The 24,771-nt window shown below is 35.0% G+C and overlaps 2 protein-coding genes across 2 annotated transcripts in view; both read left to right on the top strand.

Moving 5' to 3' along the window:
• Positions 1-24,771, top strand: part of LOC125654509 (uncharacterized) — a 222,826-nt gene that overhangs the window by 117,314 nt on the left and 80,741 nt on the right. Inside the window, 2 exon segments of the mRNA XM_056142802.1 lie at positions 16,244-16,401; positions 16,869-16,922. Coding sequence (XP_055998777.1) covers positions 16,244-16,401; positions 16,869-16,922 — 212 coding nt within the window.
• LOC125653410 (uncharacterized) lies at positions 5,110-14,649 on the top strand. The gene is made up of 5 exons (XM_056142844.1): positions 5,110-5,443; positions 9,628-9,829; positions 11,314-11,418; positions 12,302-12,374; positions 14,282-14,649. The coding sequence occupies exons 1-5, from the start codon at positions 5,363-5,365 to the stop codon at positions 14,424-14,426; spliced, it is 606 nt and encodes a 201-aa protein (XP_055998819.1). The 5' UTR covers positions 5,110-5,362; the 3' UTR covers positions 14,427-14,649.

The following is a 24,771-nucleotide window of genomic DNA, read 5'->3' as shown; positions in this document are numbered from 1 at the left end:
TCAATTTCTAAATTTAAAAACATAAACATGGTTTTTTGTGGATTGAAACAATTTCCTCCGAGTATTCTATATTTCACATTACATGTATAAAGAAAAATATTTCAAAACCATGTAATATTCAGCAAGAATAAAAGTCCATGAAGGTCAACAGGATAATGGATAGGCATTCATATTCCACATTGTAAAGTCACCAATATCAATGTCTCAACACACTTTGGGTAGTGGACAGTTAACAAAACAAAATAAATTCTCTTTATGAATTTTTTTAAAACAACGTACAGCATAGTGCCATAACTGAGTCAACCTTCATGTTTTATGCTAAATATTTCGTTGAAAAAATACCCTTTCTTTGAACAATCATTCTTAACTCATTTTTGCACTAAGTTTTGATATGAAATCTAAAACATTTGGACATTAATTTTATTCATGATTTTTAAAACTTTTACCAACAATTGCAGAAATATGACAACCAGAACTTTAACACCAACTTTTAGCATTCCATTTCTCTATGCAAGGTGAAGATAACGAACAGTGATCAATCTCATAACTCCTACAAGCAATACAAAATAGATAGTTGGGCAAACACGGACCCCTGGACACACCAGAGGTGGGATCAGGTGCCTAGGAGGAGTAAGCATCCCCTGTTGACCGGTCACACCCGCCGTGAGTCCCATATCCTGATCAGGTAAACGGAGTTATCCGGAGTCAAAATCAGTGTGCCAAGAGCGGCTTAACAATCGGTATGAAACACGTCAGACAGCATTTGACCCAATACGAGGTTGTATTGACGAACGAGATCGTTATAACGACCATAGAATTTGCAAAATGCTGACTTCAATCGAGACTGTTGAAATCACTGTACCATCAACTTGTTTGTCAGTAGCTTACCTCGATTTAAAAACTAACTATACCCAGAACAAGCCCCCGCATATCGAATCAGTTGAGATACATAAACACCATATGCAGGTGATAATATGGACCTTCAAACTTCATATACATAGTGAAGTATAAACAAGGCAACGAAGAAATGAGTTGATCGTCCAATAAACATTCATGAAAGACAATGGCGTAGGTTCCATTAAGGCAAAATGCATTTGCCTACATTTGAATTTATCATGAAAATGTCATGAATTGCCACAAAGTCAATATTTGTGTAACTGTTTTCTTATCAAAAATTTCACAGTCATTAATGATCGTTAGTTTAAAGAAGTGCAGTGTGTACATCACAAGGTTGATATAATACACGTAACTGATAAAATTTGCATGTATTAAAAGTCCGATACTCCGAATTTCGGGTATAAATTTAATGAAATCCTGTAGCTAAAAATACAGATTTACCGACTATGTCTTCATAAAGCAAGCATACCTAATTTGTATAAACGAGATATTTGCTACTCTAAAGATGGTGTAATATTGTGTCCCTTATGAAAATAAAAAAATCCGGGATGTCCCCACACCTACCCACTTCCTTGTTTAGCGCCTCAGTGAAGCTTTTGGCTTATCATTTTTGCCTACACATATAAGTGGTGCACACACCGCCATTGACAGATGTATTGATACCTGTTGTACATATATATAACTAAAACGGCATAGGAGAAGTACAGCAGGGACACTTACATATTTAATCCATTCTGACAATGCCATGGGGCTCGGTGAAGCCTTGGTTGCTCACTTTTGCCTATTTACATATAAATGGAGCACTCTCCACCTCTGATTGATGTATTGATACGTACTGTACATGCATATAACTATAATTAAGGATACAGGAGAAGGGGCAGCAGGGACACGTGACCCCCACTTTGTGAACCATGTTGTGACCCACTGTTTCGAATAGCAGCAGTTATGTAATTATCATTTGTCAATTAAATTGAAATAAATTGAGCTTGGGTCAATTTTGTTATCATTATAAATGATTTTCTTGAAGTTTTTTTTTTTTCATCCTCATCCTCGGATTTTATAAACATATAACTGAGGGTGAAGACGTAGTTGATTTGACGGTTTACGGCATTAGACCGCTAACCCAATTTAAGTATTGTATTTTGATTTATACTAGATAGGTATCAGACTATGTCAGTGAATCCATGTTCTATCTTTGTTCATCTCTGCTGGTTTGAAATACAGATAATACCTTGTACAGGAGTATGTCTACGCCTTATATATTAGAAGTAGTTTCAATTGGAGTAATTTTGTACGAAATCAAACTTATTGGTTGTTTTGAAACTACTCCTTCCCCCTTCCTTCCGTTTTCTCCACAAGCAACCCCCCCCCCCGCTCCCCACATTGTAATTTTGTTATAGAAAAGAAAGATAAATCTATGAAATGTTTTCTTTCAAATTATTTTTCCGTATTTGCATCTCGTAAAATAGTGAGATAGCAAAACAATGGATGATATGAAGCTTGTTTACTTTGCTTTGGGTGTTGCCTGTCAAGCGTTACAGTCAAGATAGCATATCAATCAGTCTGATTACGTTGTTCATCGTCTGTCTGATGATCAAAGGTTCATACGAAGGACAGTGGCGGATCCCGAAAATTATCAAAGGGGAGGATATGGTTCAAAGTTACATCTTTTCTGGAGAAGAAAAAAAGAAGAGGACCCAAAATGACCTTTTCAATAAAAGTAAAAAAAAAAAAGGGGGGGGGGCAGGCTACACACTACAACCTCTCTGAATTTACCACTGCATGACAACAAATGATAAAATGTATCAAACTTGTGCAAATGCTTAGTAATTTTTATTGATAAGGTATGCGATTGTTAAGTTACATTTAACATTTCTACATTTACGTATTTACGAATACACAATTTCATGCATATAATTTTGACTCCATTGGTTGTTATCAAATTCACCTTTCGTCTAGATAAGCAAGACAGATAAAACTGTATGTACTTATTCAACATCAGACAGCTCACTCAATATCTAAGTTTATGAAAATATTGAAACATTAAGCACAGTTTCAGTATTGGACACATTTCAGATCGAAAAGGAACTAGGTTCGGATATTACTAAGAAAGCATCCAACCCAACTGCCCCATTGACTGCTTTCCTTATAATGTAAAACTTATACGGTACCAATTTTGATGCACCAGATGCGCATTTCGACAAATAATGTCTCTTCAGTGATGCTCAACCGAAATCTTTGAAATCCGAAATAACAATGATGTTTTAGAGCTATTATAGGGAAAAACAGTGTGCCAAAAAAGTGGAGCCAAATTCGTCCAAGGATAAGAGCTATGCATGAGGGAGATAATCCTTAATTTGGAAATGAATTTCTAAATTTTGTAACAGCAATTAAATATACATCCGTATTTTCAAGCTAGTAACGAAGTACTAAGCTACTGGGCTGTAGAGACCCTCGGGGGCTAACAGTCCACCAGCAGAGGCCTCGACCCAGGGGTCATAATGTAAAACTTATACGGTACCAATTTTGATGCCCCAGATGCGCATTTCGACAAATAATGTCTCTTCAGTGATGCTCAACCGAAATCTTTGAAATCCGAAATAACTATGAAGTTTTAGAGGTAAATATAGCCAAAAACAGCGTGCCAAATAAGTGGAGCCAAATTCGTCCAAGGATAAGAGCTATGCATGAGGGAGATGATCCTTAATTTTGAAATAATTCATGTGTCATCTTTCAAACGGCGTACCTCAGTTTTCCAAGAGTGGAAAAAATCCACTTACTTTAAAATTTAATTTCAGCAGGAAGGGATATTATTGCATTTCCCTTATTAAGATATAAAACTTGTGGCGGATGTGACCGGTCGACAGCGGATGTTTATCCCTCCTAGGCACCTGATCCCTCCTCTAGTCCGTTTATGCCCAACTCTCTATTTTGTATTCCTCATTTGCGTGATGAGATTGATCACAGTTCAGCTTTCATTTACTTCACAAAGAAGGTTTCTCAGAAGTTTTACTTCCACAACATGTAGTACTGTTCTTGATAACAAATATAACATTTTAATTTTAAAAAAAATACTTACACATCAAGGAAGGCGTGAGAGTTTGTTTCCACTGAAGTCAAGCACGTGCTAAATCGATTGGTCAAAAGTCAAATCACCCTCAACTAGAGCAGAATTTTTAAAAAATCAAATCCTTCTTTGGTGTCTTTTTTCTTTACTAGAAACTCCCCGTTATATACTTGAATTTTCACTTCACAACAAATTCCAAAACCTACGTCCTAAGAAATTTCCCATGATACAAGGTAAGTTTGCACGAATTTGTTTCTTTTGGACATGATTCAACATTAACCTCCAAATGAAAGGTGATTTTTGTGTCAGAAAACAGAAACATTTGCACAACAGTTCTCAAAAGAACTTCAGTTTTCGTCAATATAACCCAAATAGATCAAGAAGGTTTGGAAAATTGATGAACCGCACGGAATCTAAAACCGTAAAGATGTGTAATAGTTGTTATATTAGAAATAAGAAACAGAAAAGAAAATTTAAAATAAGTAGATTGCAGTTTTGGAAAGAGCAAATACAAAGTGTGTTAAGAATTTTCGTTCCGTTTGTAAATTAAAACAAAATACATAGAAAAACGAAATATATTTGTTTCAAGTTTTTACTGGTAACACTTTAGAATTTCTTTTCATTATATCGGCAGTTATCCCACAAAATTAAAAAAACATATTGAAAAAAGGTGGGCTATCTGGTTATTAAAAAGATAAACACTTGTATATGAGTTGCTTATAAATAATTTTAGGCATGATGTGAATCATGGAACGAACTTTCTTAAAATCCTTTATCTACAAACGCATGCACGTTATGAATAACAAAATCCCGAACTTTCGCTTTGTCAGCGACCATTTTGAACTACATCATTTACACACAATTAGACAATAATCATGCGTACATGACTACCATCATTGATTGAATTTGCATGTAATAAGACCTTTTTATACTTCTTAAATGCTTGCAATTTAACTACACTCATATATCGTTTATCGATATACATGATATGTAATTATCACTCTGAGGGTGCAGAATATATCAACCTTATGACCAGGTAATCACAAATAAGGGCGACGAGTGTTGCAATTATGAGAAATCATACCATTATCAGTATAACCCAAATAGATAGAGATAAATTTGACATCCGGGTGTCCCAAGAGTATCAATTTATATACATTATGAGGTTTAACGAATTACGACCAGGAGAATGAAAATTGAGAATGAAGAGAAAACTTCTTTGGAGCAAGTGATCATTTTAACAACGGCTTGTACTTTAACAAGTAGCTCATTTCCGGAATTACGTTTCATGTACGGTAAATTTGAACTCTATTAAAATACAGGGGTAGACGTCGATCATGCAACTGACTTACAATCATAAAATCATGTTGTGGATCCATTGATGTCATAAACAACAGAATGGTGGATTCATTGATAAATAAGCTGATGATTGTCCTGAATATTTGGTTGTTGTTTTCCATATCCATAAACTACGAATGTGTAAGTATCTCTTCCGTTCTTTAATCAGTAACCAGGTACACTTCAATATAATCCATGATTGCAAATCATCTTAAGAAAAAAAAAACAATTAAGAAAAAGAAATAAATCATATAATTTCGACATTTTGCAAACACATTAAGCAGGAACAGGAAACTCCAAATCTAAGAACAATGATATGTCTAATTATTATTGTTTTTCACTTCAATATTTTATAAAATTGATAAATACAATCTACAACAAGGATATAAGGGGTGTATGGTATTTTAAAATAGCATTTCACGCATCACATGTCTTCATACATATAACATCGATGTCCGTTTTGGCAATAACATGGTCTGGCTTTTATCACTGTAGGGTTTGCGCGAAGCACACAATGAAATTCAGATTTTATACGCAGAACTGACCTAAGGTTTTATAGGGTATTCTCCCTGACTGCCTGTGAACTCAACCTATCTATATAAAGAGATCTCGCGATTGCCTATCCCCAAACAAGTCGTTCGCTGTCACTTTTGGGGCTTGAATAAGAAAAGAAATAACAAACAGGTAATTGTTACCTATGATGGTTTTGGGAGTGGTGGGTGGGAAAGACATACCTTGCGGCTTCCGAGATGATAGTGGCATTGATTTCAAATCCACAGCAATCAGCAAACATTATTCCACTTGAAGGATTTATTTGATTCAGGACGCCGCAATAACGGCGACTGTTAATGACGAAAGGCAAGAATATCAGATTGACAGGAAGAGGGATATTCTTTTTCTCTCAAATTAACAACTTCAAAACGTATGACATTTCAACACTTTACATGACCATTCCTCGCGATAAATTGAAGATTATACTTTTTGTCATGATAGGCAGTTGCTTATTTAACAAAAATGAAAACGGAAATATTCATATCTAGTGACCAGTCGTCCAAAAATTACTCTATTCAACACTACTCTGATTCCACATACAAGTACTCTGAAATTGAAATAAAAAAAATAAAAAATAGAATTTGATGTTGATAACGTTTACATTTTCTATACATAATTATTGATGGCGCAAAAATGTTGTCAAGTGCAATAACGTCTATTCTGCTAACATATACACATAAATACCCATAATTGTATTGATCATCAACCCATTTTGTCTGAAAGATTATACCTGCTAAGAGTAATACTTGTTGCATATGAACACTTAGATGCAAGGTGACGATAACGAACAGTGATCAATCTCATAACTCCTACAAGCAATACAAAATAGATAGTTGGGCAAACACGGACCCATGGACACACCAGAGGTGGGATCAGGTGCCTAGGAGGAGTAAGCATCCCTTGTTGACCGGTCACACCCGCCGTGAGCCCCATATCCTGATCAGGTAAACGGAGTTATCTGCAGTCAAAATCAATGTGCCAAGAACGGCTTAACAATCGGTATGAAACACGTGAGACAGCATTTGACCCAATGCGAGGTTGTATTGACGAACTAGATCGTTATAACGACCATAGAATTTGCGAAATGCTGACTTCAATCGAGACTGTTGAAATCCCTGTACCATCAACTTGTTTGTCAGTAGCTTACCTCGATTTAAAAACTGACTATACCCAGAACAAGCTCTTGCATATCAAATCAGTTGAGATATATAAACACCATATGCAGGTGATAATGGAATATTGCTACATAAATGTGGGAAGTTGACGATGGAGAAGCTGAAATCATCCCGTTTGTCATACAGTTGAGTTGTTAGTTTGCCGTTAATGTCTACTTTCAATAAAATATCTAAGTATGAAGCAGAAGTGGACGACTTTGTGGTGTCCTTTATTTCGAGCTCACAGGGATATATCAAATCGACATATGAATGAAAGCTATCATTGTTAATAGACAAAACGTCATCGATATATCTAAAAGTCGAATTGAAGGTCACAGCGAGAGATTTTTTTCTTCTCATGATTTCATATTATGTATTTTACAAAGTTTAATTCATTTATATCTAGAGTACAAAAGTTGTCTATTTTTCAATTCTTGTCTTTGCTCTTTTCTTCTCAAAAAGTGATCGCCATTTGTAAATGCATAAAAACGAGATATAAATTGATATAACTGCACTTGTTTTCCGATCGCAACATTAGAAAAACACATATATATCTTGTTTTATGAAATCAATACAGTTTAAACTAAATGCTTTCAAATATAGGAATCAAATCGACATTAGTTAAAGACAAATGCATCGTAAGAAAGACAGTAATTGGGAGAATTTGGAGCATAGATAATATAGATACATGGATCACCAATGCAAAACTCGGGATCTTTTTACATTCTCAAATTTGCCCAGAGAATGAAAAAAAAACAAAAAACACGACTCCGGTATTTCTCAGCGTCTTTTCGCTGTATTCTTAATTCTTGGTTGGTGCAACAATTCGCCATGATAAATGAAAAGGTGAAGATAACGAACAGTGATCAATCTTATAATTCATACGAAGATTTCAAAATTAAGAGAAGGGCAAATACGGACCCCTCGACCATATAACATGATTCTTGCTTTACGACCTTTAAATAATCACCTTTTTACTTTATTTAATGTTTTAGCATTTGTACATTGTGTTTAACGACAACCATCAGACTTATCTACCGTTAAGATATTTATGATATTTGCTAACCTAATAATCAATCCACAGATGGAAATTGCTTATCTAGCTGGAATTTCAATTGGCTGTGAGAACGATCGACCCCAAGTGTTGTCGGGCCATTTCTATCAATTAATTGTAAATCCTGAAGTTACTCCTGTGTATTGTGTGATGCAAAATAGTTTTATACTGTTACATTACCCTGGTGTTTCGGCGAGTTTGAATGCGGTCGTGAAATATACACGTGCATTTAAAATCCAACAAGATACTGTTACGTGTGGCTGTAAATCATACATGTATACATGTAGAAAAAAGCATTGCAACACCAGAGTTATTCGTACTTCTTTATTTCATATTTGTTTAAAGACAGGAAACATTTTGAATACAGTCTATACCTATGTATTCAATATAACTGTATTCAGTTTTCTCTTTTCCACTCTGCCGGCTGATAGTCGCACGTGCAACTATTGTACTCACTTCACAGAGAATTGTGGGTTTTGTATACAGGGATTTAACTCTTTATTCAATTTGTACAGACTGGTAAATTAGGTTTACTCTTCTTGTATATTAAAATTATGGGTTCTCCGCAAGTCTTAAATGCAATCGAATGACATACATGCATCATTAAGATAGGAGACTCATTATATATATCATTGACACATACAGGTTATAAAATAGCTCATCATTAACGGTTGGTATTAGTTGAATTTCGAGCAAGAGAAACAAAAGTCAATATCAAAATACGGACACGTATTGTATATAATTTGATGAATTTTCCAGATGAATAGGGCTAAAATAGAAATAGCATGAAACATCAATAAGGAAGTTGATGAGGTTTCTTAAGACATTCCTCCAGGTATTTAATTGACGTGCAGCGGGTAATTATAGCGTCGGGAATGTTTAGTGGTTTTTTCTCTAAAATGAAATCTTGACACTTTAATTTTTGGCACATTTTCATTTAACAAACGTATCATTTATATGAATAATGGTGCTTTGATTTTTTTTGGCGGATTGTCCCCATCCACAAAAACAATTTCAGCGCTCCAAAATTACCTGATATACGATATTTTGTTAATCGTGCCAAATTACCTGATGAAAAGATAGGGGCTTACTCCTTCTTATCCCACCTCCGGTATGTACAGTGTTCCGTATTTACTCTGTTGTCGGTATACACATACATACGAATAGATGAGGGTAAAAGAAGACCAAATATTTGGCGTCAATATCAAATGTTCTATCACGGTATTGATTAGTTTATGAACTAGTTAATTTGTAAATACTAAACATCAATAAAAAGCAAAAGTTGAATAAAAAGAATCGGAATAGATTTATTGAACTTATTCATATGCAAATATCATTTTGACATTACTGGCTACATTAAGATATATTGATATAGTCATGCATAATAATAAGCATAAAAAACAGGAACGATAAAATTACCTGGAATTCTGAAGATACTGCTTCGGTAGTAATATTCTAAGTCACAAATTGTGTAACCATTGACATAACAGTTATGAATAAATTGATAGAGAGGATTGTGAAACAAGTTACGGTAATAATTCATACATTTTCATGTTGTTTTACAGATGAGACTACCACGGTCCGGATTACATGTTTTCCCGGTCGATACCTGTCCTAAAAACCTGTCTGAAGTCGAGGCAGCCTCTCGTAGACTCAATTGCTCTGGGATTCAGGAGTTTGAATATGTTTACCATTGTCTTCCGCGCTTTGATCTCTCTCATCTTGTTGAATTTTGTTACGATGATATCAGTGGGTGGACCGAACCTGGTAATTAAATTAATTAATCAAAGTTGATGTGAAATTCATCTAGGTGTATGTTTAAGAAACAATCAAAAAATCTGTACAAATGTTCAGTTACAAAGCAATAAAAGTACTATATGATATGAAAGGTGTATGATTATATGCGCTGAAGTATCCCATCAAGATTTTCTTTCTACAACGGATATTGATGGAATTTTTGTAGGTCTGAACATCCTACGTATATATGTTCATTATTTGTGTTTGGAGGTTGACATTTATATTTGTACAAAGTTATTTTAATTTTCTTAGAATATAAACGTTGAACCTTGAACTATGAAATACTGACAACAATCCCATCTCATGGATTTTGTTATGAGTTGTACAATATTACTAATAGTTGGTTATATTGTGTAAGGGAAATGCCGCATAAGTTAGGAATCTGAACTTTAGCTACATGCAGAAATGCAGCTCTCTGCGTAGTAGGAAAATATGTTAGGAATTTCTTTTATACGAAGTATATGAGACGGCGATGCCAGAATATACAGGTAGCGATAGAAGGTCTCAACGGTGCGCAGCTTTTTGTGCGCCGTAAATCAAAGGTTTGTATAAGGGGTGGATATGTAGGTCCTCAGAGAGCTACAGTTCTGCAGCTAAACTAAATCGTGTCCGGAGTGAAGTATTTGCTCAATGTGAGTTTTTAATTATTCATAGCGATAACGGTCTTGCTTTTTATGTTATTAGATTGTACCTTGTGTTTTTCTTTTAGGTTTCTATTGTAATACATATAATTAATAGAAATATCAAATTCATTTTTGTGGTTTTATGGAGGAGGGAGGGGTAGGTATGAACATGCTATATCATACTTTTTCACAAAATATATGCAACATTGATTACTGTTCGTTATGTTCACCTTTCATATGGCTCTGGTGTTGAAATATGCCTATGTATGAATTTTTATCTTAGTCGTAAGATAGATTGTTAATAGGAACACTAGTGTTGAAATATGCATATGTTCAACACTTTCTAAAGACAAAATCAAGCAATAACAGTGATGATTGTTTTTGCTAGTGTTTGATCATGTTTGGTGATTTAATAAGTATTATATCAAAACAGATAAGAAACGATTGAAAAATATTAACTACTTAGCAGTATTTCCTTTCCAGTTTTGTAATCTTATCTGAAATAACAAACTACCACTGTGTTGCAAGTTTTTTAGCATGGAGTTCAGTGCTATCTCAATAGAAATTCACAACTACAAATACTCCATTTATTTTACAGTACGATTCGTCGGAGTAACTGATGATTACAATTAGAGCATTTGAGAGACAACGCAACCCACTGACATAGAATATAGTGCAGTAAAGGATTGTCTACAGCATTTTGAATATTAACATGAATGAATGTTAATATGGCATTACATGCACATTAATTTGATAGAACCTTTATCTTTGTAGAATTTGCGTGTTAATGTTAGATCTGCAAAATCTGAGTAACGTCTTACCTATTTATAGGGAATTGTATGGTACTCCACACTCAGACTCTGAACAACCACCCGTGTAAATACTTCACAAAAGGCTGTCCTAACAAGCCGTACCTAACAAGGAAAATGTATAACTGTAAGTATCTGTTACCATAGTTATTCTTTGTGAGACTTTCATAAGTACATTGACATATAAAGTCACAAATAATCTCCAATTTCAGATCTTCACCTGAGGTTTAAGCTTTTATTCAGACTGAGAAATATCTTAATCGTCCTAATTCATAATAACCGAAATGCCAAAACCAGAAACAACCTACATTGCCGTCATATGTATCGAAAAGAAGTGCTTACACTTACAGACTTGTAGACAACGCGATGCAATTATGATAATTATCATCATTTCAATGTTGGGATCTTTATTTTGATTTTTATGATGGAATGTTTATATACAGTGTATCTTCAAGGGGCGTGGACACGATTTTTGATCGATTGAAATTAATAGATTTTGTTATAGAAAAGACGATATTTTGAATGTCCCTCTCGAGAATTTTTAACTCATATGGATACGTCATCAAGACCGGAGAAGGGCTTCAAATTTTGGTATACGGCCATTGAGCAGTGATAGTTCTTTACTGTGCCACACCTATTGTGACACGAGACATCCGTTTTTTGAGACCATTTCCGAGGACCCGTGACATTCATACTTGATACCGAGCGTTTGGCGATAGAACTGTCACTACTTGTTTTAACAACTTAATTCTGTCGCGGCCGGGATTAGAACCCCGAACTCTCGTGTGTAGGGCGAACGCTCTACCTCCAGACCACCGCGGCGGTCTATTTGTTATTTCGCTGTCATAAAGTTGAACTATCGCGAATATAAGGTTTAATCTTATATTTGTTTTAATTTAAGACTAAACCACCAACATGATATGCTTTTACGCCGTTTGCATGGAAGTTTGTTAGAACTCTTGTTCACAGCTATGCATATTGATGAATTGATCGTTTTTTATACTTCATAGATCCAGCTTGCATTGACATAGACAGAAAAGAGAAATGTTATCGAATGGACCCCAACTGTACATCAATTACTAGGTATATTTATTGTTATTTCTTTGTGTGTTCTTTTACTTCTCATTTGATTTTCAAGGTGAAGTGCTACATGTTCTGATCTATGCCTGACGTCCATAGGCATAGCCGTAGAAGTGAGGATTCTTTTTTGATATTAGAAAGCACCAAATACCTCGTAAGACGTTTGCATGTATCATACGTTTAAATGCATAATTTCTGTAAATTGACTTTTCTACCGTCAGTCAATTGAATATGTAAATTGAAAAAAACCCAAAATATTACTCGAAATACAATCTAATGTCAACAGCGACATTTCACACATTCAAAAATGCTTACACACAGAAAGAATATCGCTGATCATAATGCAGTACAGGTCAAAAACACCTGGCCGTGCGGACTGAAAGAACACGCTGGAAAAGTCGGTGTCTCTGAAGTTGCTGTTTCAGCGTATCCTATAACAGTTGCGTGGACCTTTTAAATTCTAGGATACATATTCACGTACACAGGTGTCTACAGCTAGGAAATCAATTTATCGGCAATTATAGTAGAGTCGAATATAAATTGAAGCGAACCAAAAATATCGTGAGTCACCATTTTTAATGTTGTTGGCTGTATTCATTTTCCACCTTATTGATTAAAACCAAGAAAAACGTTGATGAGCTCGACAGAAAATTCATTTTGATCATTTTAGTGTGTAAACAACCAGTCATGCAGTCCAAACTTTTACAAACTTATAGGTGTAAATCTAATCAAATATTGGTAAACATTTATTTTGTTGTGTACTTTCAAGAAAATCCGTCATTTTTCATTTACTAAATAGACAGATTAAATGTTTTTATTGCCTTTTAGATTAAATGAGGTTAAGTAACTTTTCATTATACTCGATTAATTAATACTGAATTAGACTTTTACAACACTCATGTGCAGAATTAATCACACTCAAATTCTACATAGATATGCACTTCTCTGTTGATTCAGATAATGTTAATTCTTTACACACAGAGTTGAAATCATTAAGTTTTAGTCAAAATTACTCAATTTAAAAGAGAGAATAAAAAAAACATGAATTTCTTGATATTTTGTTCATCATGTTGAATGATAAGATGATAATTAAAACATTATAACTGTCTGCATCATTTACTTGAAATGTCACGGGTCCTCAGAGATGACCTTAAAATGGATGTCCCGTGTCACAGCACAGATATCTGAATTTTTAATCAGTAAATAGATTTAAATAGAAGACTCTCTCTCTCTCTTTATCTCTCTCTCTCTCTCTCTCTCTCTCTCTCTCTCTCTCTCTCTCTCTCAATTCAGATATATAGATAGAGGTTTTTTTTCTTTTTTCTATTTATATCTATTTATTCATTAAAGTTCAGATACCTATGGTCACAGTAGGTGTAGCTCGTAAAAGAACCCCACTATTCAATGGCCGTAAGGGCCGAGCATAGACCTAAAATTGAAGCCCATTACCGGTATTCACGATGTCTCCATATGAATGAAAAATTGTCAAGAGGGACGTTAAGCAACGTACAATCTTTTAAAAACAAACAGTAAAGTTTAATATTTTATCAGAAATACACCCGAAACACCATTAAAGATACAAGGAGGGGCAAGAGGAAACTGAAGTCCTGTACACAAGCACCTGTACGTTTACTTGATCAATATATAAGGCTCAGGAGGGGTGTGACAGGTCGACAGGGCTGCTTAATCCTCCTAGGGCCTTCATCCAATCTCTGATATGTACAGGGCTCCGTGTTTGCCCAGCAATAATTTTTGTATTTCTTATTTACTGTAGGAGTTCGTGGTGATTTTTCTATATTATTTGCACAGAGATTTAGAAAATGAAAAGTAACATCATAGTCAATTTTAAAGATTGATTGATTGAACATTGTTTAACATCCCTTTCGATAATATTTCACTCATATTGATAGGTCACCAATGCCGGTGAAGGACTGCAAATTTAGGCCTATGCTCGGCGCTTATGGCTTTGGAGCGGGAGATCTTTATCGTCCCACACCTGCTGTGATACGAGGCCTTGGTTTTTTGCGGTCTCATCCGAAAGATCACCCCATTTAGTCGCCTTTTTCGATAAGCAAGGGGTACTGAATACCTACTCTAACCCGGATCCCTACATGAACAATTTTAAAGATAAAACATAACATCTGTGTTTTAAGCACAAGTTCTTGCACTTTGAGCAATGACGTGCTGTTTAGTTGTGTAAGTCATCACACATGTCAACCATTTCCTCCATTTTTTAAAATCAGGAGTTGTAGAGGAAAATAAAAAAAATAACACAAAACCAAGATTCTTAAGTTATTTATGGACTTTTCAAAAAACGTTTTTGTCTGAATATCAATGTGGTGACATATGTTGACAAAATGAGCATTCTAAGAGTAAATGTATATAAAATGTTGTAATGGTAAAATACAGAACGTACAAGGTGTTGACTTTATAATACCAGTGTCTATATGTACATGTAAGTAGACATGAATAATTGTGCTTTGATTATCATAGAGACACAACATACATGTACATCTATGAATATGATTATGACTATTGAGGATACGTTTCAGTTCTTAAAAAAAATCTTAATCCCACAAGCGTCTGATGTAAACCTACATAGAATCAACTCCCGTCAGTACTTTCAGTACTTCGATATTTATAAGGACTTCAAAACGTATAACCTTACAATGGGGGCTCTGTGTCACGGTTGGCGTTGACATGAGTAAAGAAACCCACTGTTATGACCGTGAGCACCATACATAGATCATACAGTAGCACTTCACCAAAAACTGGTGAGTTACAAAAATCATCGAATCGAAATAACATTCTTGACATTATTCATTTGAGGGACTTTAATAATGATATTTTTAACGAAATTTTGATAGTAATAGATGGTGTAACGCCCTTGTGCTACTGAAGTCCATCATCCTGTAACAGCGACAGAATCGAATGTCCGAGTCAATATTATGTAATATCATGATGTAATGAAATTTTGATTCCTCACATTTTTATGTAATGAATTCCGCTTTGCTAAGAAATATTTGAAAAATGAAATATTGTTTCCTTCTGAGAATAAATAGCAATTTCATCAGCGAGGTTGATGTTATGTAAGAACGAGAAACAAAACCTGACAACAGGTAACATGGTACAAGTCAAATGTGTTTCTTGCATGCGCGCTCAGCTCGTCTTAAGTTTTAGTATAGCTTTATTGGGCAATTTAAGATGAAGCATCATTCATAATTTGCATTCTAAACATTCATTTACAATGTATAAATATTTAATAAAAATAAAACAGGCACACCGCTCCGGGGGCAATATCTTCGAGTCAGATTAATATGACTACAACTTTGTGGTGGTAAAGGGTTTATAAATGAAACTACATGCATTCTACGTTATATGTTTTTGTTTGACGAGTAAAATTCAGCGCCTCGGTTGACAATAATTTACATGCAGAACAGTGCGGCGAATATTTCGTTATCTCATAATTAGCGGTATTCTGTTTTACCTAATAAGTATTTATGAATGAAGTATGTAGTTTAATGATTCATTTATTGTAAATAATTAATTGATTCATGTCATTTCATTATTAATATCTTTCTTAAACCAAACTGGTCTGATTTCTTCTACATGTTCTAGCCCTGTTTCGAACCCTTTGCAATATATCAGCATAAAATGGTGTACATAAACAACTTTGTTTTAATTTATTTTATAATGAAAATTATTTGACAAATCGGTTACACCATTTCTAGGAAATAGAACGATACCAAACACTACGTGACATGTTCTGTTTAAACAGAAATGAATGATATGATAGACATGATTGTTTGATTAGAACAGGAATTATGGATCATGTCCTTGAACTAAGCATTGTCTTGATATTAATATTGTAGAAAAATGACAGAGGAACCTGGTGGGCGGGGATGGATCGCTGCAGTAGTGACGCCCGTGGTTGTGCTGTGTCTCGTAGTACTGATCTTCATTATCAGCACATTACATCGACGGAAGGTGTCGAGATCACGTCAAACCACCAACCGAGATGGAACTAACAGTGAATATTTTGATAGTATTTACCATCACTGAAATGTCACTATAAATAGCTAGTGGTACGATGAACTGTTTTATGTAGCTATAACTAATTTCATTTAGATGTGGAAAATCTGGATATATCCTATCTATGTCAAGAACATTGTTTCATAACTGGATTAATAAATTATGTGTAAGCTGGTTTCGTAACCGAATAGTAAAATAACCAAAAAAAAATAGCCCCAGTATCAGTCGATAAGCGATTACAGTCGCAGAGGCTGCGTCATTATATGATTTTAAACCGAAGGAGAAGCTAACGTTTGGTGTGTTTAGAAACAATTTCAAGAACTCTCCATAAACAAAGTCAATAGAGTACCAAGCAATCTCTACTTTCTTCAAAATATTTTAAAACACCATTCCATTTCGATTCGTCATAGCAGCCTGCTTTAGCGAGTTACTATCAATTTCTTTAAATAACATTTGTCATTGCAGGTGAAACGGAAAACATACCTCTACTTTCTGTCGGCAACATACCACCAAAAGCAGGCAAGTTTTTATCACGTTGTTGCTATACTTAAAACTCGAAAGTTTCAAGCACATCCAACACAATATGGGCATTTATTTAAGACAATATCGAACTTGCGATTACATTTAATTTACATTTTATTTTATTTTTCATTCCACTAAACACTTAGAATAATTTTTGTAACAACTTCCTTTTTATCTATATTGTTTTCTGTATTTTCATATTCAGAAAAATGTCCATTCACAAAAACACGATACGTGTGATGAAAATATAAACTGAAAAAGTTAGATCGTTGTGCTATTTACTATAGTAAAGTATTGCACCCCTCCTGGGCCTCTAACTATTTTACAAAATGAGGTGACGCATGCGCTGAAGTCGTTGTTTATCATGGAGGCAAATTTAATAGCGAAGGATGTAGTTATTGGAATGACGACGATTATCGATGGTTTAGTATGGAATTGAATGGTTTCAATTGTATTCCCTTGCGGAAAACCCATTCATGAATTCATTTATGTAAGTTTCCGAGCGATTCACATCAAATGTAAGCCGAAATAAATTCAGCGCGACTAATTTCCCACATACTTTATGAAGGCTTGGACAGAAATAAGAGGGATAGGAAAGACCGAATATAAATAACCTCCTCGTTTCCACAGAAATTAGATAGGCGACGTCATTTCTACTGGTGAACTAAACTACGAGTACGCATGCTTTTATTTTTGAAAGAGCTCTTTTGCGCGGTTTTTTACCAAGGAAACCTATATATCAAATTAAAGTCGAGTAAATCCTGAATGTTTCTGACATTGAAACATGCATGGAACCTCTCAGCGAAAAGTGTGAAAAATTCGGTACCTACTTTGCACAGTTAATCAACATGATGAATTTTGCATCTGTAATAAAATGTTTATAATAATTTTGTTCTGTGGATCTCAGGATTCTTTATGTCAGAAGTAACAAATTCATGCACTTTTGTTGTTGAGGAAAATTGCCAATGAATAAAGCGCGACTCTTATTACTTTAATAATTTCGGCGTATTTCATGCGAACAAACGTGCATTTCATTTCAAATAGGAGTATATAAAGATAGATAGACAGTATTACACCGTTTTGCTCAATAGGGAAATTCTTTTTTAAACTCTGCTACGGATTTAGTTACTGACAGAGTAAAAATAATACATATTTGTGGAGGTTTTTTTTAAATCATCATTTTGTATAGAGTCACATATCATTACGTAATGACGTGATTTGACCAAAGTCTTCTGGATGCTCTCTAAACGAGTAAGACATACCCTAATTGGCTCCGCTCTTAACATTGATTGGCAAGCCTAAAAACCAAAAACATGTAGTCTGTAGTGTAAATACGTTTGTATATTTAGTGTACTTGTAGTGTTACATGTAGGTGAAATTATATGTAATTTATGTTGTTTTGATATTATACTCCGTTAATATTGGCCACATTATGTAACTCTTTTTGCTTCTCCTGAAGAGGAGACAGGGGGCCCCGAAGAGACAATTTAGTTGTTCGTGTCGATGATCATTCCAGTGCATTGTGTATATATATATATATATATATATATATATATATATATATATATATATGTGTGTGTGTGTGTGTGTGTGTGTGTGTGTGTGTGTGTGTGTGTGTGTGTGTGTGTGTGTGTTTGTAAGCCCTGTCAATTGAACCAGTGAATAAGAAGGCACACGTGTAAATCAACACGGGGTCGGTCAAAGGAACACGAAAATGGTGGTGTTCAGTTGGATTTTTATAAAAATCAGCATAAAATCATTAAATAGTTCATCTACCATCAAAATCCTGAAGTGTTTACTTAACAGGATTTATGAGATGTGTGTAACAGGTGTGTAAAGATTTAGCACTCGTCCATCTTTTTTCCTTGCGAGCATGGCTTACACACTTTCGAAGTGCGCATGCTCTGTTTTGAATGACGTAATTTGTGATGTCATCATAATGAAGTTTTCCAGGGAAAGAAGTTGGCCCATCTGAGGTAAGTAAACACGGTTGAAAGAAAATTTTGCATATTAACAATGAGTTTTTTATTAGATAGACTGATTAAATGGTGTTTCATACCGATCGTGTTATGTACAAGCGACAGAGTACCCGAGTTACTGAAAATTCCGATGATGAAAGTGATATATCTAGTACGTGAACTGTTTGGTTTTTTTTCTAAAATTTAATCTTTGCAGTTAATGTACTCTGTATACTAAAAATTCATATTGATTTTGGATAGAATTTCACATTTAAAAACAAATAGATATGCGCCAAGTCCTTAGGAATCAACCCCACCCCCACCCCTCCACACGGGACTTTTTTTTGGATGATTGGACCGTATCCCCCTTTTCATCTGTCTCCCTACTTTGAAGTTTTTTTCCCAACGCCATGACATAAATAGATAAATAAATAAAATGCAAAAATAAAAACGAAAGATATATATGTATTCGGATTGGCATGTTCCACTTTGTCCGGGTTGAAATCCCCGAGGATGCAAATGTACATTACGCCGCACTGTTTGCAGTACGTACATGGTACAGGTGTACCGCATAGGTATGTAGCTACTAAGACTATAAACCAAACAGAATATCATATGTAAAACTATTACTCTGAATGCATTTGACTTGTTTACAATGTAGCCTGTCGGGGTGTGGTGCATGTCACACGCGTTGTTTACACGTGCACTTTAGGTGGCAGTGGAGGAAATTCGAACCATGTATGGATTATTGTCTCCTGATAACTTTGGCAGTTAACTTTTGATTTCAATCTACTTTTTAAGAATAATATAACCCTCGCTAATCATTGCCAACCTGCATTTCGATCTTGGCAGAATGATCTTCAGCTACAATTCAAAATTAAGGGGTGATGTTGTGTACTGAGTTTTTCTTGATTGTTTACATCTGTGACTGTTTATGTGATGTATCAACTGATCAAGCTGTACAGTGTCATGACATATAGTGGCATAGCTTCCATTTATGTACTTGCGCATCATTTTGTCAAAAGAAGAAAATTCTAAAATGATAATTAAGATTTTTAACATGTATATGAATATACATGTATGTGTATGTTTGATTTTAGTATAATACCTGTAGAGAATATTTCAGTAGTATGAAGTGCCACACATTTAGACGCATGCATGTGGTGTTTAAAGGTCTCATCTGAAAGACCAGCAACTTTCTCTTTTGAATGCTAAATATGATGATGGAGCATTCACCTCACTACCTACATTTTCACCCTAAATAAAGTACAAGCATGGCTCGAAACCATGATTTCTTGATCCTGTTACCAGTCTTCACGAAAAACTTTGTAAAGTACAGGCCCTTCGGGCCTCCCAGTATAATAATTGTGCAAGCCCGAACAATATTTTGCAGGCCCAAAATGTTTATTTTCTAATTTGATCTCTTGTTATTTGCTGATTCTACTCTATAGACACATGCACAGTTCTTTTACTGTAGGAAAATACAGGTCAAGATGATCATAGTTAAAGAACAACTGACATTAAAAGGATTATATTATTTTTCAACATATTAATCCAGTATATGCGAAAGTTTTTGGACCACACAGGACATTCGGTCCAGTGTAATCAATGAACACACCGGACCGAACCAAATTTTGTCAGACCGAAAAACCTAATGTAAAAAAGTGAAACACGTGAAAATGCAAAACCAAGTGAATCTTATTTATTATACTAGTTATACTATTCCAGGAATCCTTCCCGTATAATACTTTAGACAGTCCATGCGGTTTTAATAAATTCATTTACGTATTTGGATGTGTGCTGTTTTTTTTACTTATAACAAACTCCGCATCAAGATAGTAAAGCTCAAAACCGGACATTGAGACATCTGACATTCCGGTCCGTTGTAAAAAATGATGCATCGGACCTGAGGCACTGCATATCGGTCAGGTCCGACGGTCCGATGTCTTTCGCATAGACTGATTAATCTCGCAGATACATCAGCAGCTCATGTTCAACTCTGTTTTGTATACACCACGTACAAAACATTTTTTAAATGTTAGCCAAGGCCTACCCTCGCAGTGTTCGAAATTGGTTTAAAACTTGGTATAGACCACAGGTCTATGCCAAAATAAGATGACTTAGACCTCATCGAATTGGCATAGACCACAACATTGAAAAAATAATAACACAAATTTAAAACATTTTCATTTACTTCTAATATACTTAGAAAGTGTATTTTCTTTCCATTTCTGTAATATCATCCTTTCCTCATAATGTTTATCAGACGTCGACTGACCATGCAAGGCCCTCTTGGATAACTTTATTGCTTTAAATCTAGAAAATTGGCATAGACAATTTGGTCTATCTCAATTACAGTTGGCATAGACCAGTGCCATTTGACATATACTCGGTCTATGGTTAATTTTGAACACTGCCCTCGGTCCAATGGGGCATGAATTTTCGTTTTTTTCTCCTCGTACGACAGTTTTTTTGGGGTTTTTTTATCGGATGGTTGTGATTGTGAAATACGCTTGGGTGGTTTTGAATTTCCCGGACGAGCCCCCTCCCTATACTTCAGAAAAGGCAGCATGGTTGATAATTTTTCTATGCGAAATTTGACTACTAAGTCATGACATTTAGTCTGAGTCAATCTCACGCTTTATTTGTAATATATACAGAACATATAAGAAAACATTTACAGGCCCATCGGACTCCAGGGTTTAATATTTTAAGAAGCCCGATCCCGATTTTACTGGCCTCGGGCATCAGCCACTGGTTAATGTCGAAGACTGTGTTACCACTGAGCTACCATGACCAATTTTTATACGCCCGTCTTAAGACGGGACGTATTATGGTATGGCATGTCTGTCCGTCCGTCTGTTAGCTTTTTCGTGTCCGACCCGTAACTTAAATACTACAAGGCCTAGAATCATCAAACTTTGTCTGTAGATACATCTTGGGTAGAAGGTGTGTCGCACATTAAAACCAGGTCACTGTGACTTTTCATTAAGAAGATATGGCCATATATGGCAAAAACTTGTCCGTCTGTTAGCTTTTTCGTGTCCGACTCGTAACTTAAATACTACAAGGCCTAGAATCATCAAACTTTGTCTGTAGATACATCTTGGGTAGAAGGTGTGTCGCACATTAAAACCAGGTCACTGTGACTTTTCATTAAGAAGATATGGCCATATATGGCAAAAACTTGTCCGGCTCATAACTTGAAAACTATTAGACCTAGAATCACCAAAATTGGTCAACTAATGCATCTTAGGTAGAAGGTGTGTCGCATGCTACTTTAAGGTCACTGTGACATTTAATTAAGGTGATATAAAAAAAAAATGTTTTAATGGGTACTATCTATACTGTTAACAATATGTGACGGGCGTATCATGTGCCATGGCGGTGCACTTTATTTAATATGAATTCATAGCTAAAAAAAAATTATTACTAATTTTTTGGTTAATTCCATAAATATATTATTCCGCTCTCTAGACACAATTCTGGGTTACCCCCCTGCCTTTGGGGGTATAAGCACCTCATTTCTTTCAGAATGGCACAATGTCAGGAGAGCTTTTGTTATTTGTTATACTCTTAATGTTGATGGCATGCATCTATGAACAACAGGATAATTTTTTAGATTATTATTTCTGATATCATATTTGTAAATTGTTTATGAGGGGTTGTTAAAAGTTTGTGGACAAAAGGACGCACTTATTAAAAATTCAGAGTTATCGTAAGTGAAAAATATAGAAGATGTGTAACAAGATTGTATATTTGAAGATTTTAATTTTAATTAATTTTTATAAGTTTTGATTTCAGATACATGTATGACATTGCATGCTTGGTGGGGGGGGGGGGGGGGGGGGGGGCTACAGTTAGATAATATTCTGGTCAGCACATTCGATAAACTACATGGAATTCATTAAATCACTTCTTTTTCTTTCAGTGGTCTTCAACTTTTAATCTCCAAGAAGGAAATGTAATTAAAAGATGAATAAAGTATCCCTAAGAATACCAGAAGAAAGGCTATGTGTTGAGAAAAACAGCCCTTCCTCAGTACCTCAGAACTAGATGATAGCCCTTAATTGTTACTTTATGCTGAATATGACACAGTATAGAAGATCTGATCATGAAGAAGTAACACCATTGATACACTTGCCAACTGCCAAAATTACTTTCTGATAGTATGACGAGATTAGAAGATATTATGGTGTAGTCATGACACAAACTGCAAATCAAAGAATTAATTGTCTTCCCCAGAGGATGAACAGAGCACGATGGCTTCACATGGATAACATTTCCTTTCGAGTTTTGAAATTAGTAAGTATACAAAATATTTTAGGCCACATAGGGCCAAAAAAAAAAATGTTTGTTTTAGGTCGCCTCTCATTTTTAAAAAAAGGGTTGGTAGGTAGGTTTATTTTATTTTTTTTATAAAAATAAATAAGTGCCTTCGAATCAATGAAAATTTTATAGTTAAAGTTGTAATATAATGTGTTTAACAGATAAAAAATGGGTTCAGAGCACAATGTTTAATTTACAAAATACACAGTATGTGATGGAGTTTTAATATTACAATTATAGATGTCTTGGCATTTCGGGTAATAGTTCGTATATCAATGAATTGAAATCGGAAAATTGAAAAAAATTAATAGGGTCGGTGGATATATTTAGGGTCGGGCAGGCGACCTGAAACAAACACATTTTTTATTTTGGCCTAGTCATAAAATTATTTGTTAGATTTTCATCTTTGTTTGGAAATAAAAATGGGCAGGTGGTTGGAGTTTATTTTTATGCCCCCCTTTGAAAAAGAGGGGGCATATTGTTTTGCACCTGTTGGTCGGTCGGTCGGTCTGTAGACCATGTGTTGTCCGCTCAATATCTTGAGAACCATTCACTTGATGATAATGATATTTCATATGTGGGTTAGCAGGGTTTGACATTTACTTTCTTGAGCACTAGACCAGTCGGGCTACTTCAAATAATATTTACTAGACCTGACCTTACATCCACTAGCCCTGACCAACTTTCCAGAGAAAAGAAACCCTGATGGTTTCTCCATATTTAAGTACTTAATTCAAATGACAAACGTTAAGTTTAAACTAAAACGTACTTAATTGTCTCAAAAACATCTTTAGTCTCGTCATTCAATTTGGTGCTTTTATTTTCAAACTTCCCAATCTACTCTTTTTTTTTTCTCGGAACATCCTTCCTTGAGGACGAGAAGTCGAGACATTCCCGCACATGTGTCAACAACGAAAAATGGCTATTTACGATTTAATTTATTCATTTGATACAGGCAACGAAATTAAGGGGAAATACTCGCTAAATGCGAATTAAAAATTGAATTTGCGAGTAAAAAATCACAAGTGATCGCAACTTTTTGCGAGTGAAAAAACCCCAATCTTTTTCCCGGATTTCCTCGGTTTATTGGCTGTACTTTGAAGTTTACAATAATCTTGTCTTGTGCATAGAAACTCTTTACAGAATGAATATATAAGTATTGAAAAAGTAAATGTGGATCGAATAAATAACTAAGGCCAAGGTCATCTCAGTCGATGGCCTACTTCATACACACTTCGGATGTCTCAGAGACGTCTGATTTAAATAGCAAGCATATTGATCTCGTCCGTGTCTATATAAAACAACACATGACAGTGTGTCACCATTTCACGCGGTGTCCTTCTGTACTCTATAGTCAAACACTTCGAGTTCGCGGGGTTTTCTTTTCAACTAGAATTTTTTTAGATGAAATTTCCAAAAGTTTTGAACATATAGTTTAAATTGGCGCAAACAGTCTTCAAGATTTCAATCCACATGATGCTGTTAATAGGTGGTAGATCTCTGGACAGCGAGTACGCCACACAAGTGTACCATATGACCCGCACCATGTATGTTGTCTG

Source organism: Ostrea edulis, chromosome 7, assembly GCF_947568905.1.
Source record: "Ostrea edulis chromosome 7, xbOstEdul1.1, whole genome shotgun sequence".
Lineage (NCBI taxonomy): Eukaryota > Metazoa > Mollusca > Bivalvia > Ostreida > Ostreidae > Ostrea > Ostrea edulis.
The sequence above is the reverse complement of the archived record's forward strand: the minus strand, read 5'-3'. Positions and strand labels throughout refer to the sequence as shown.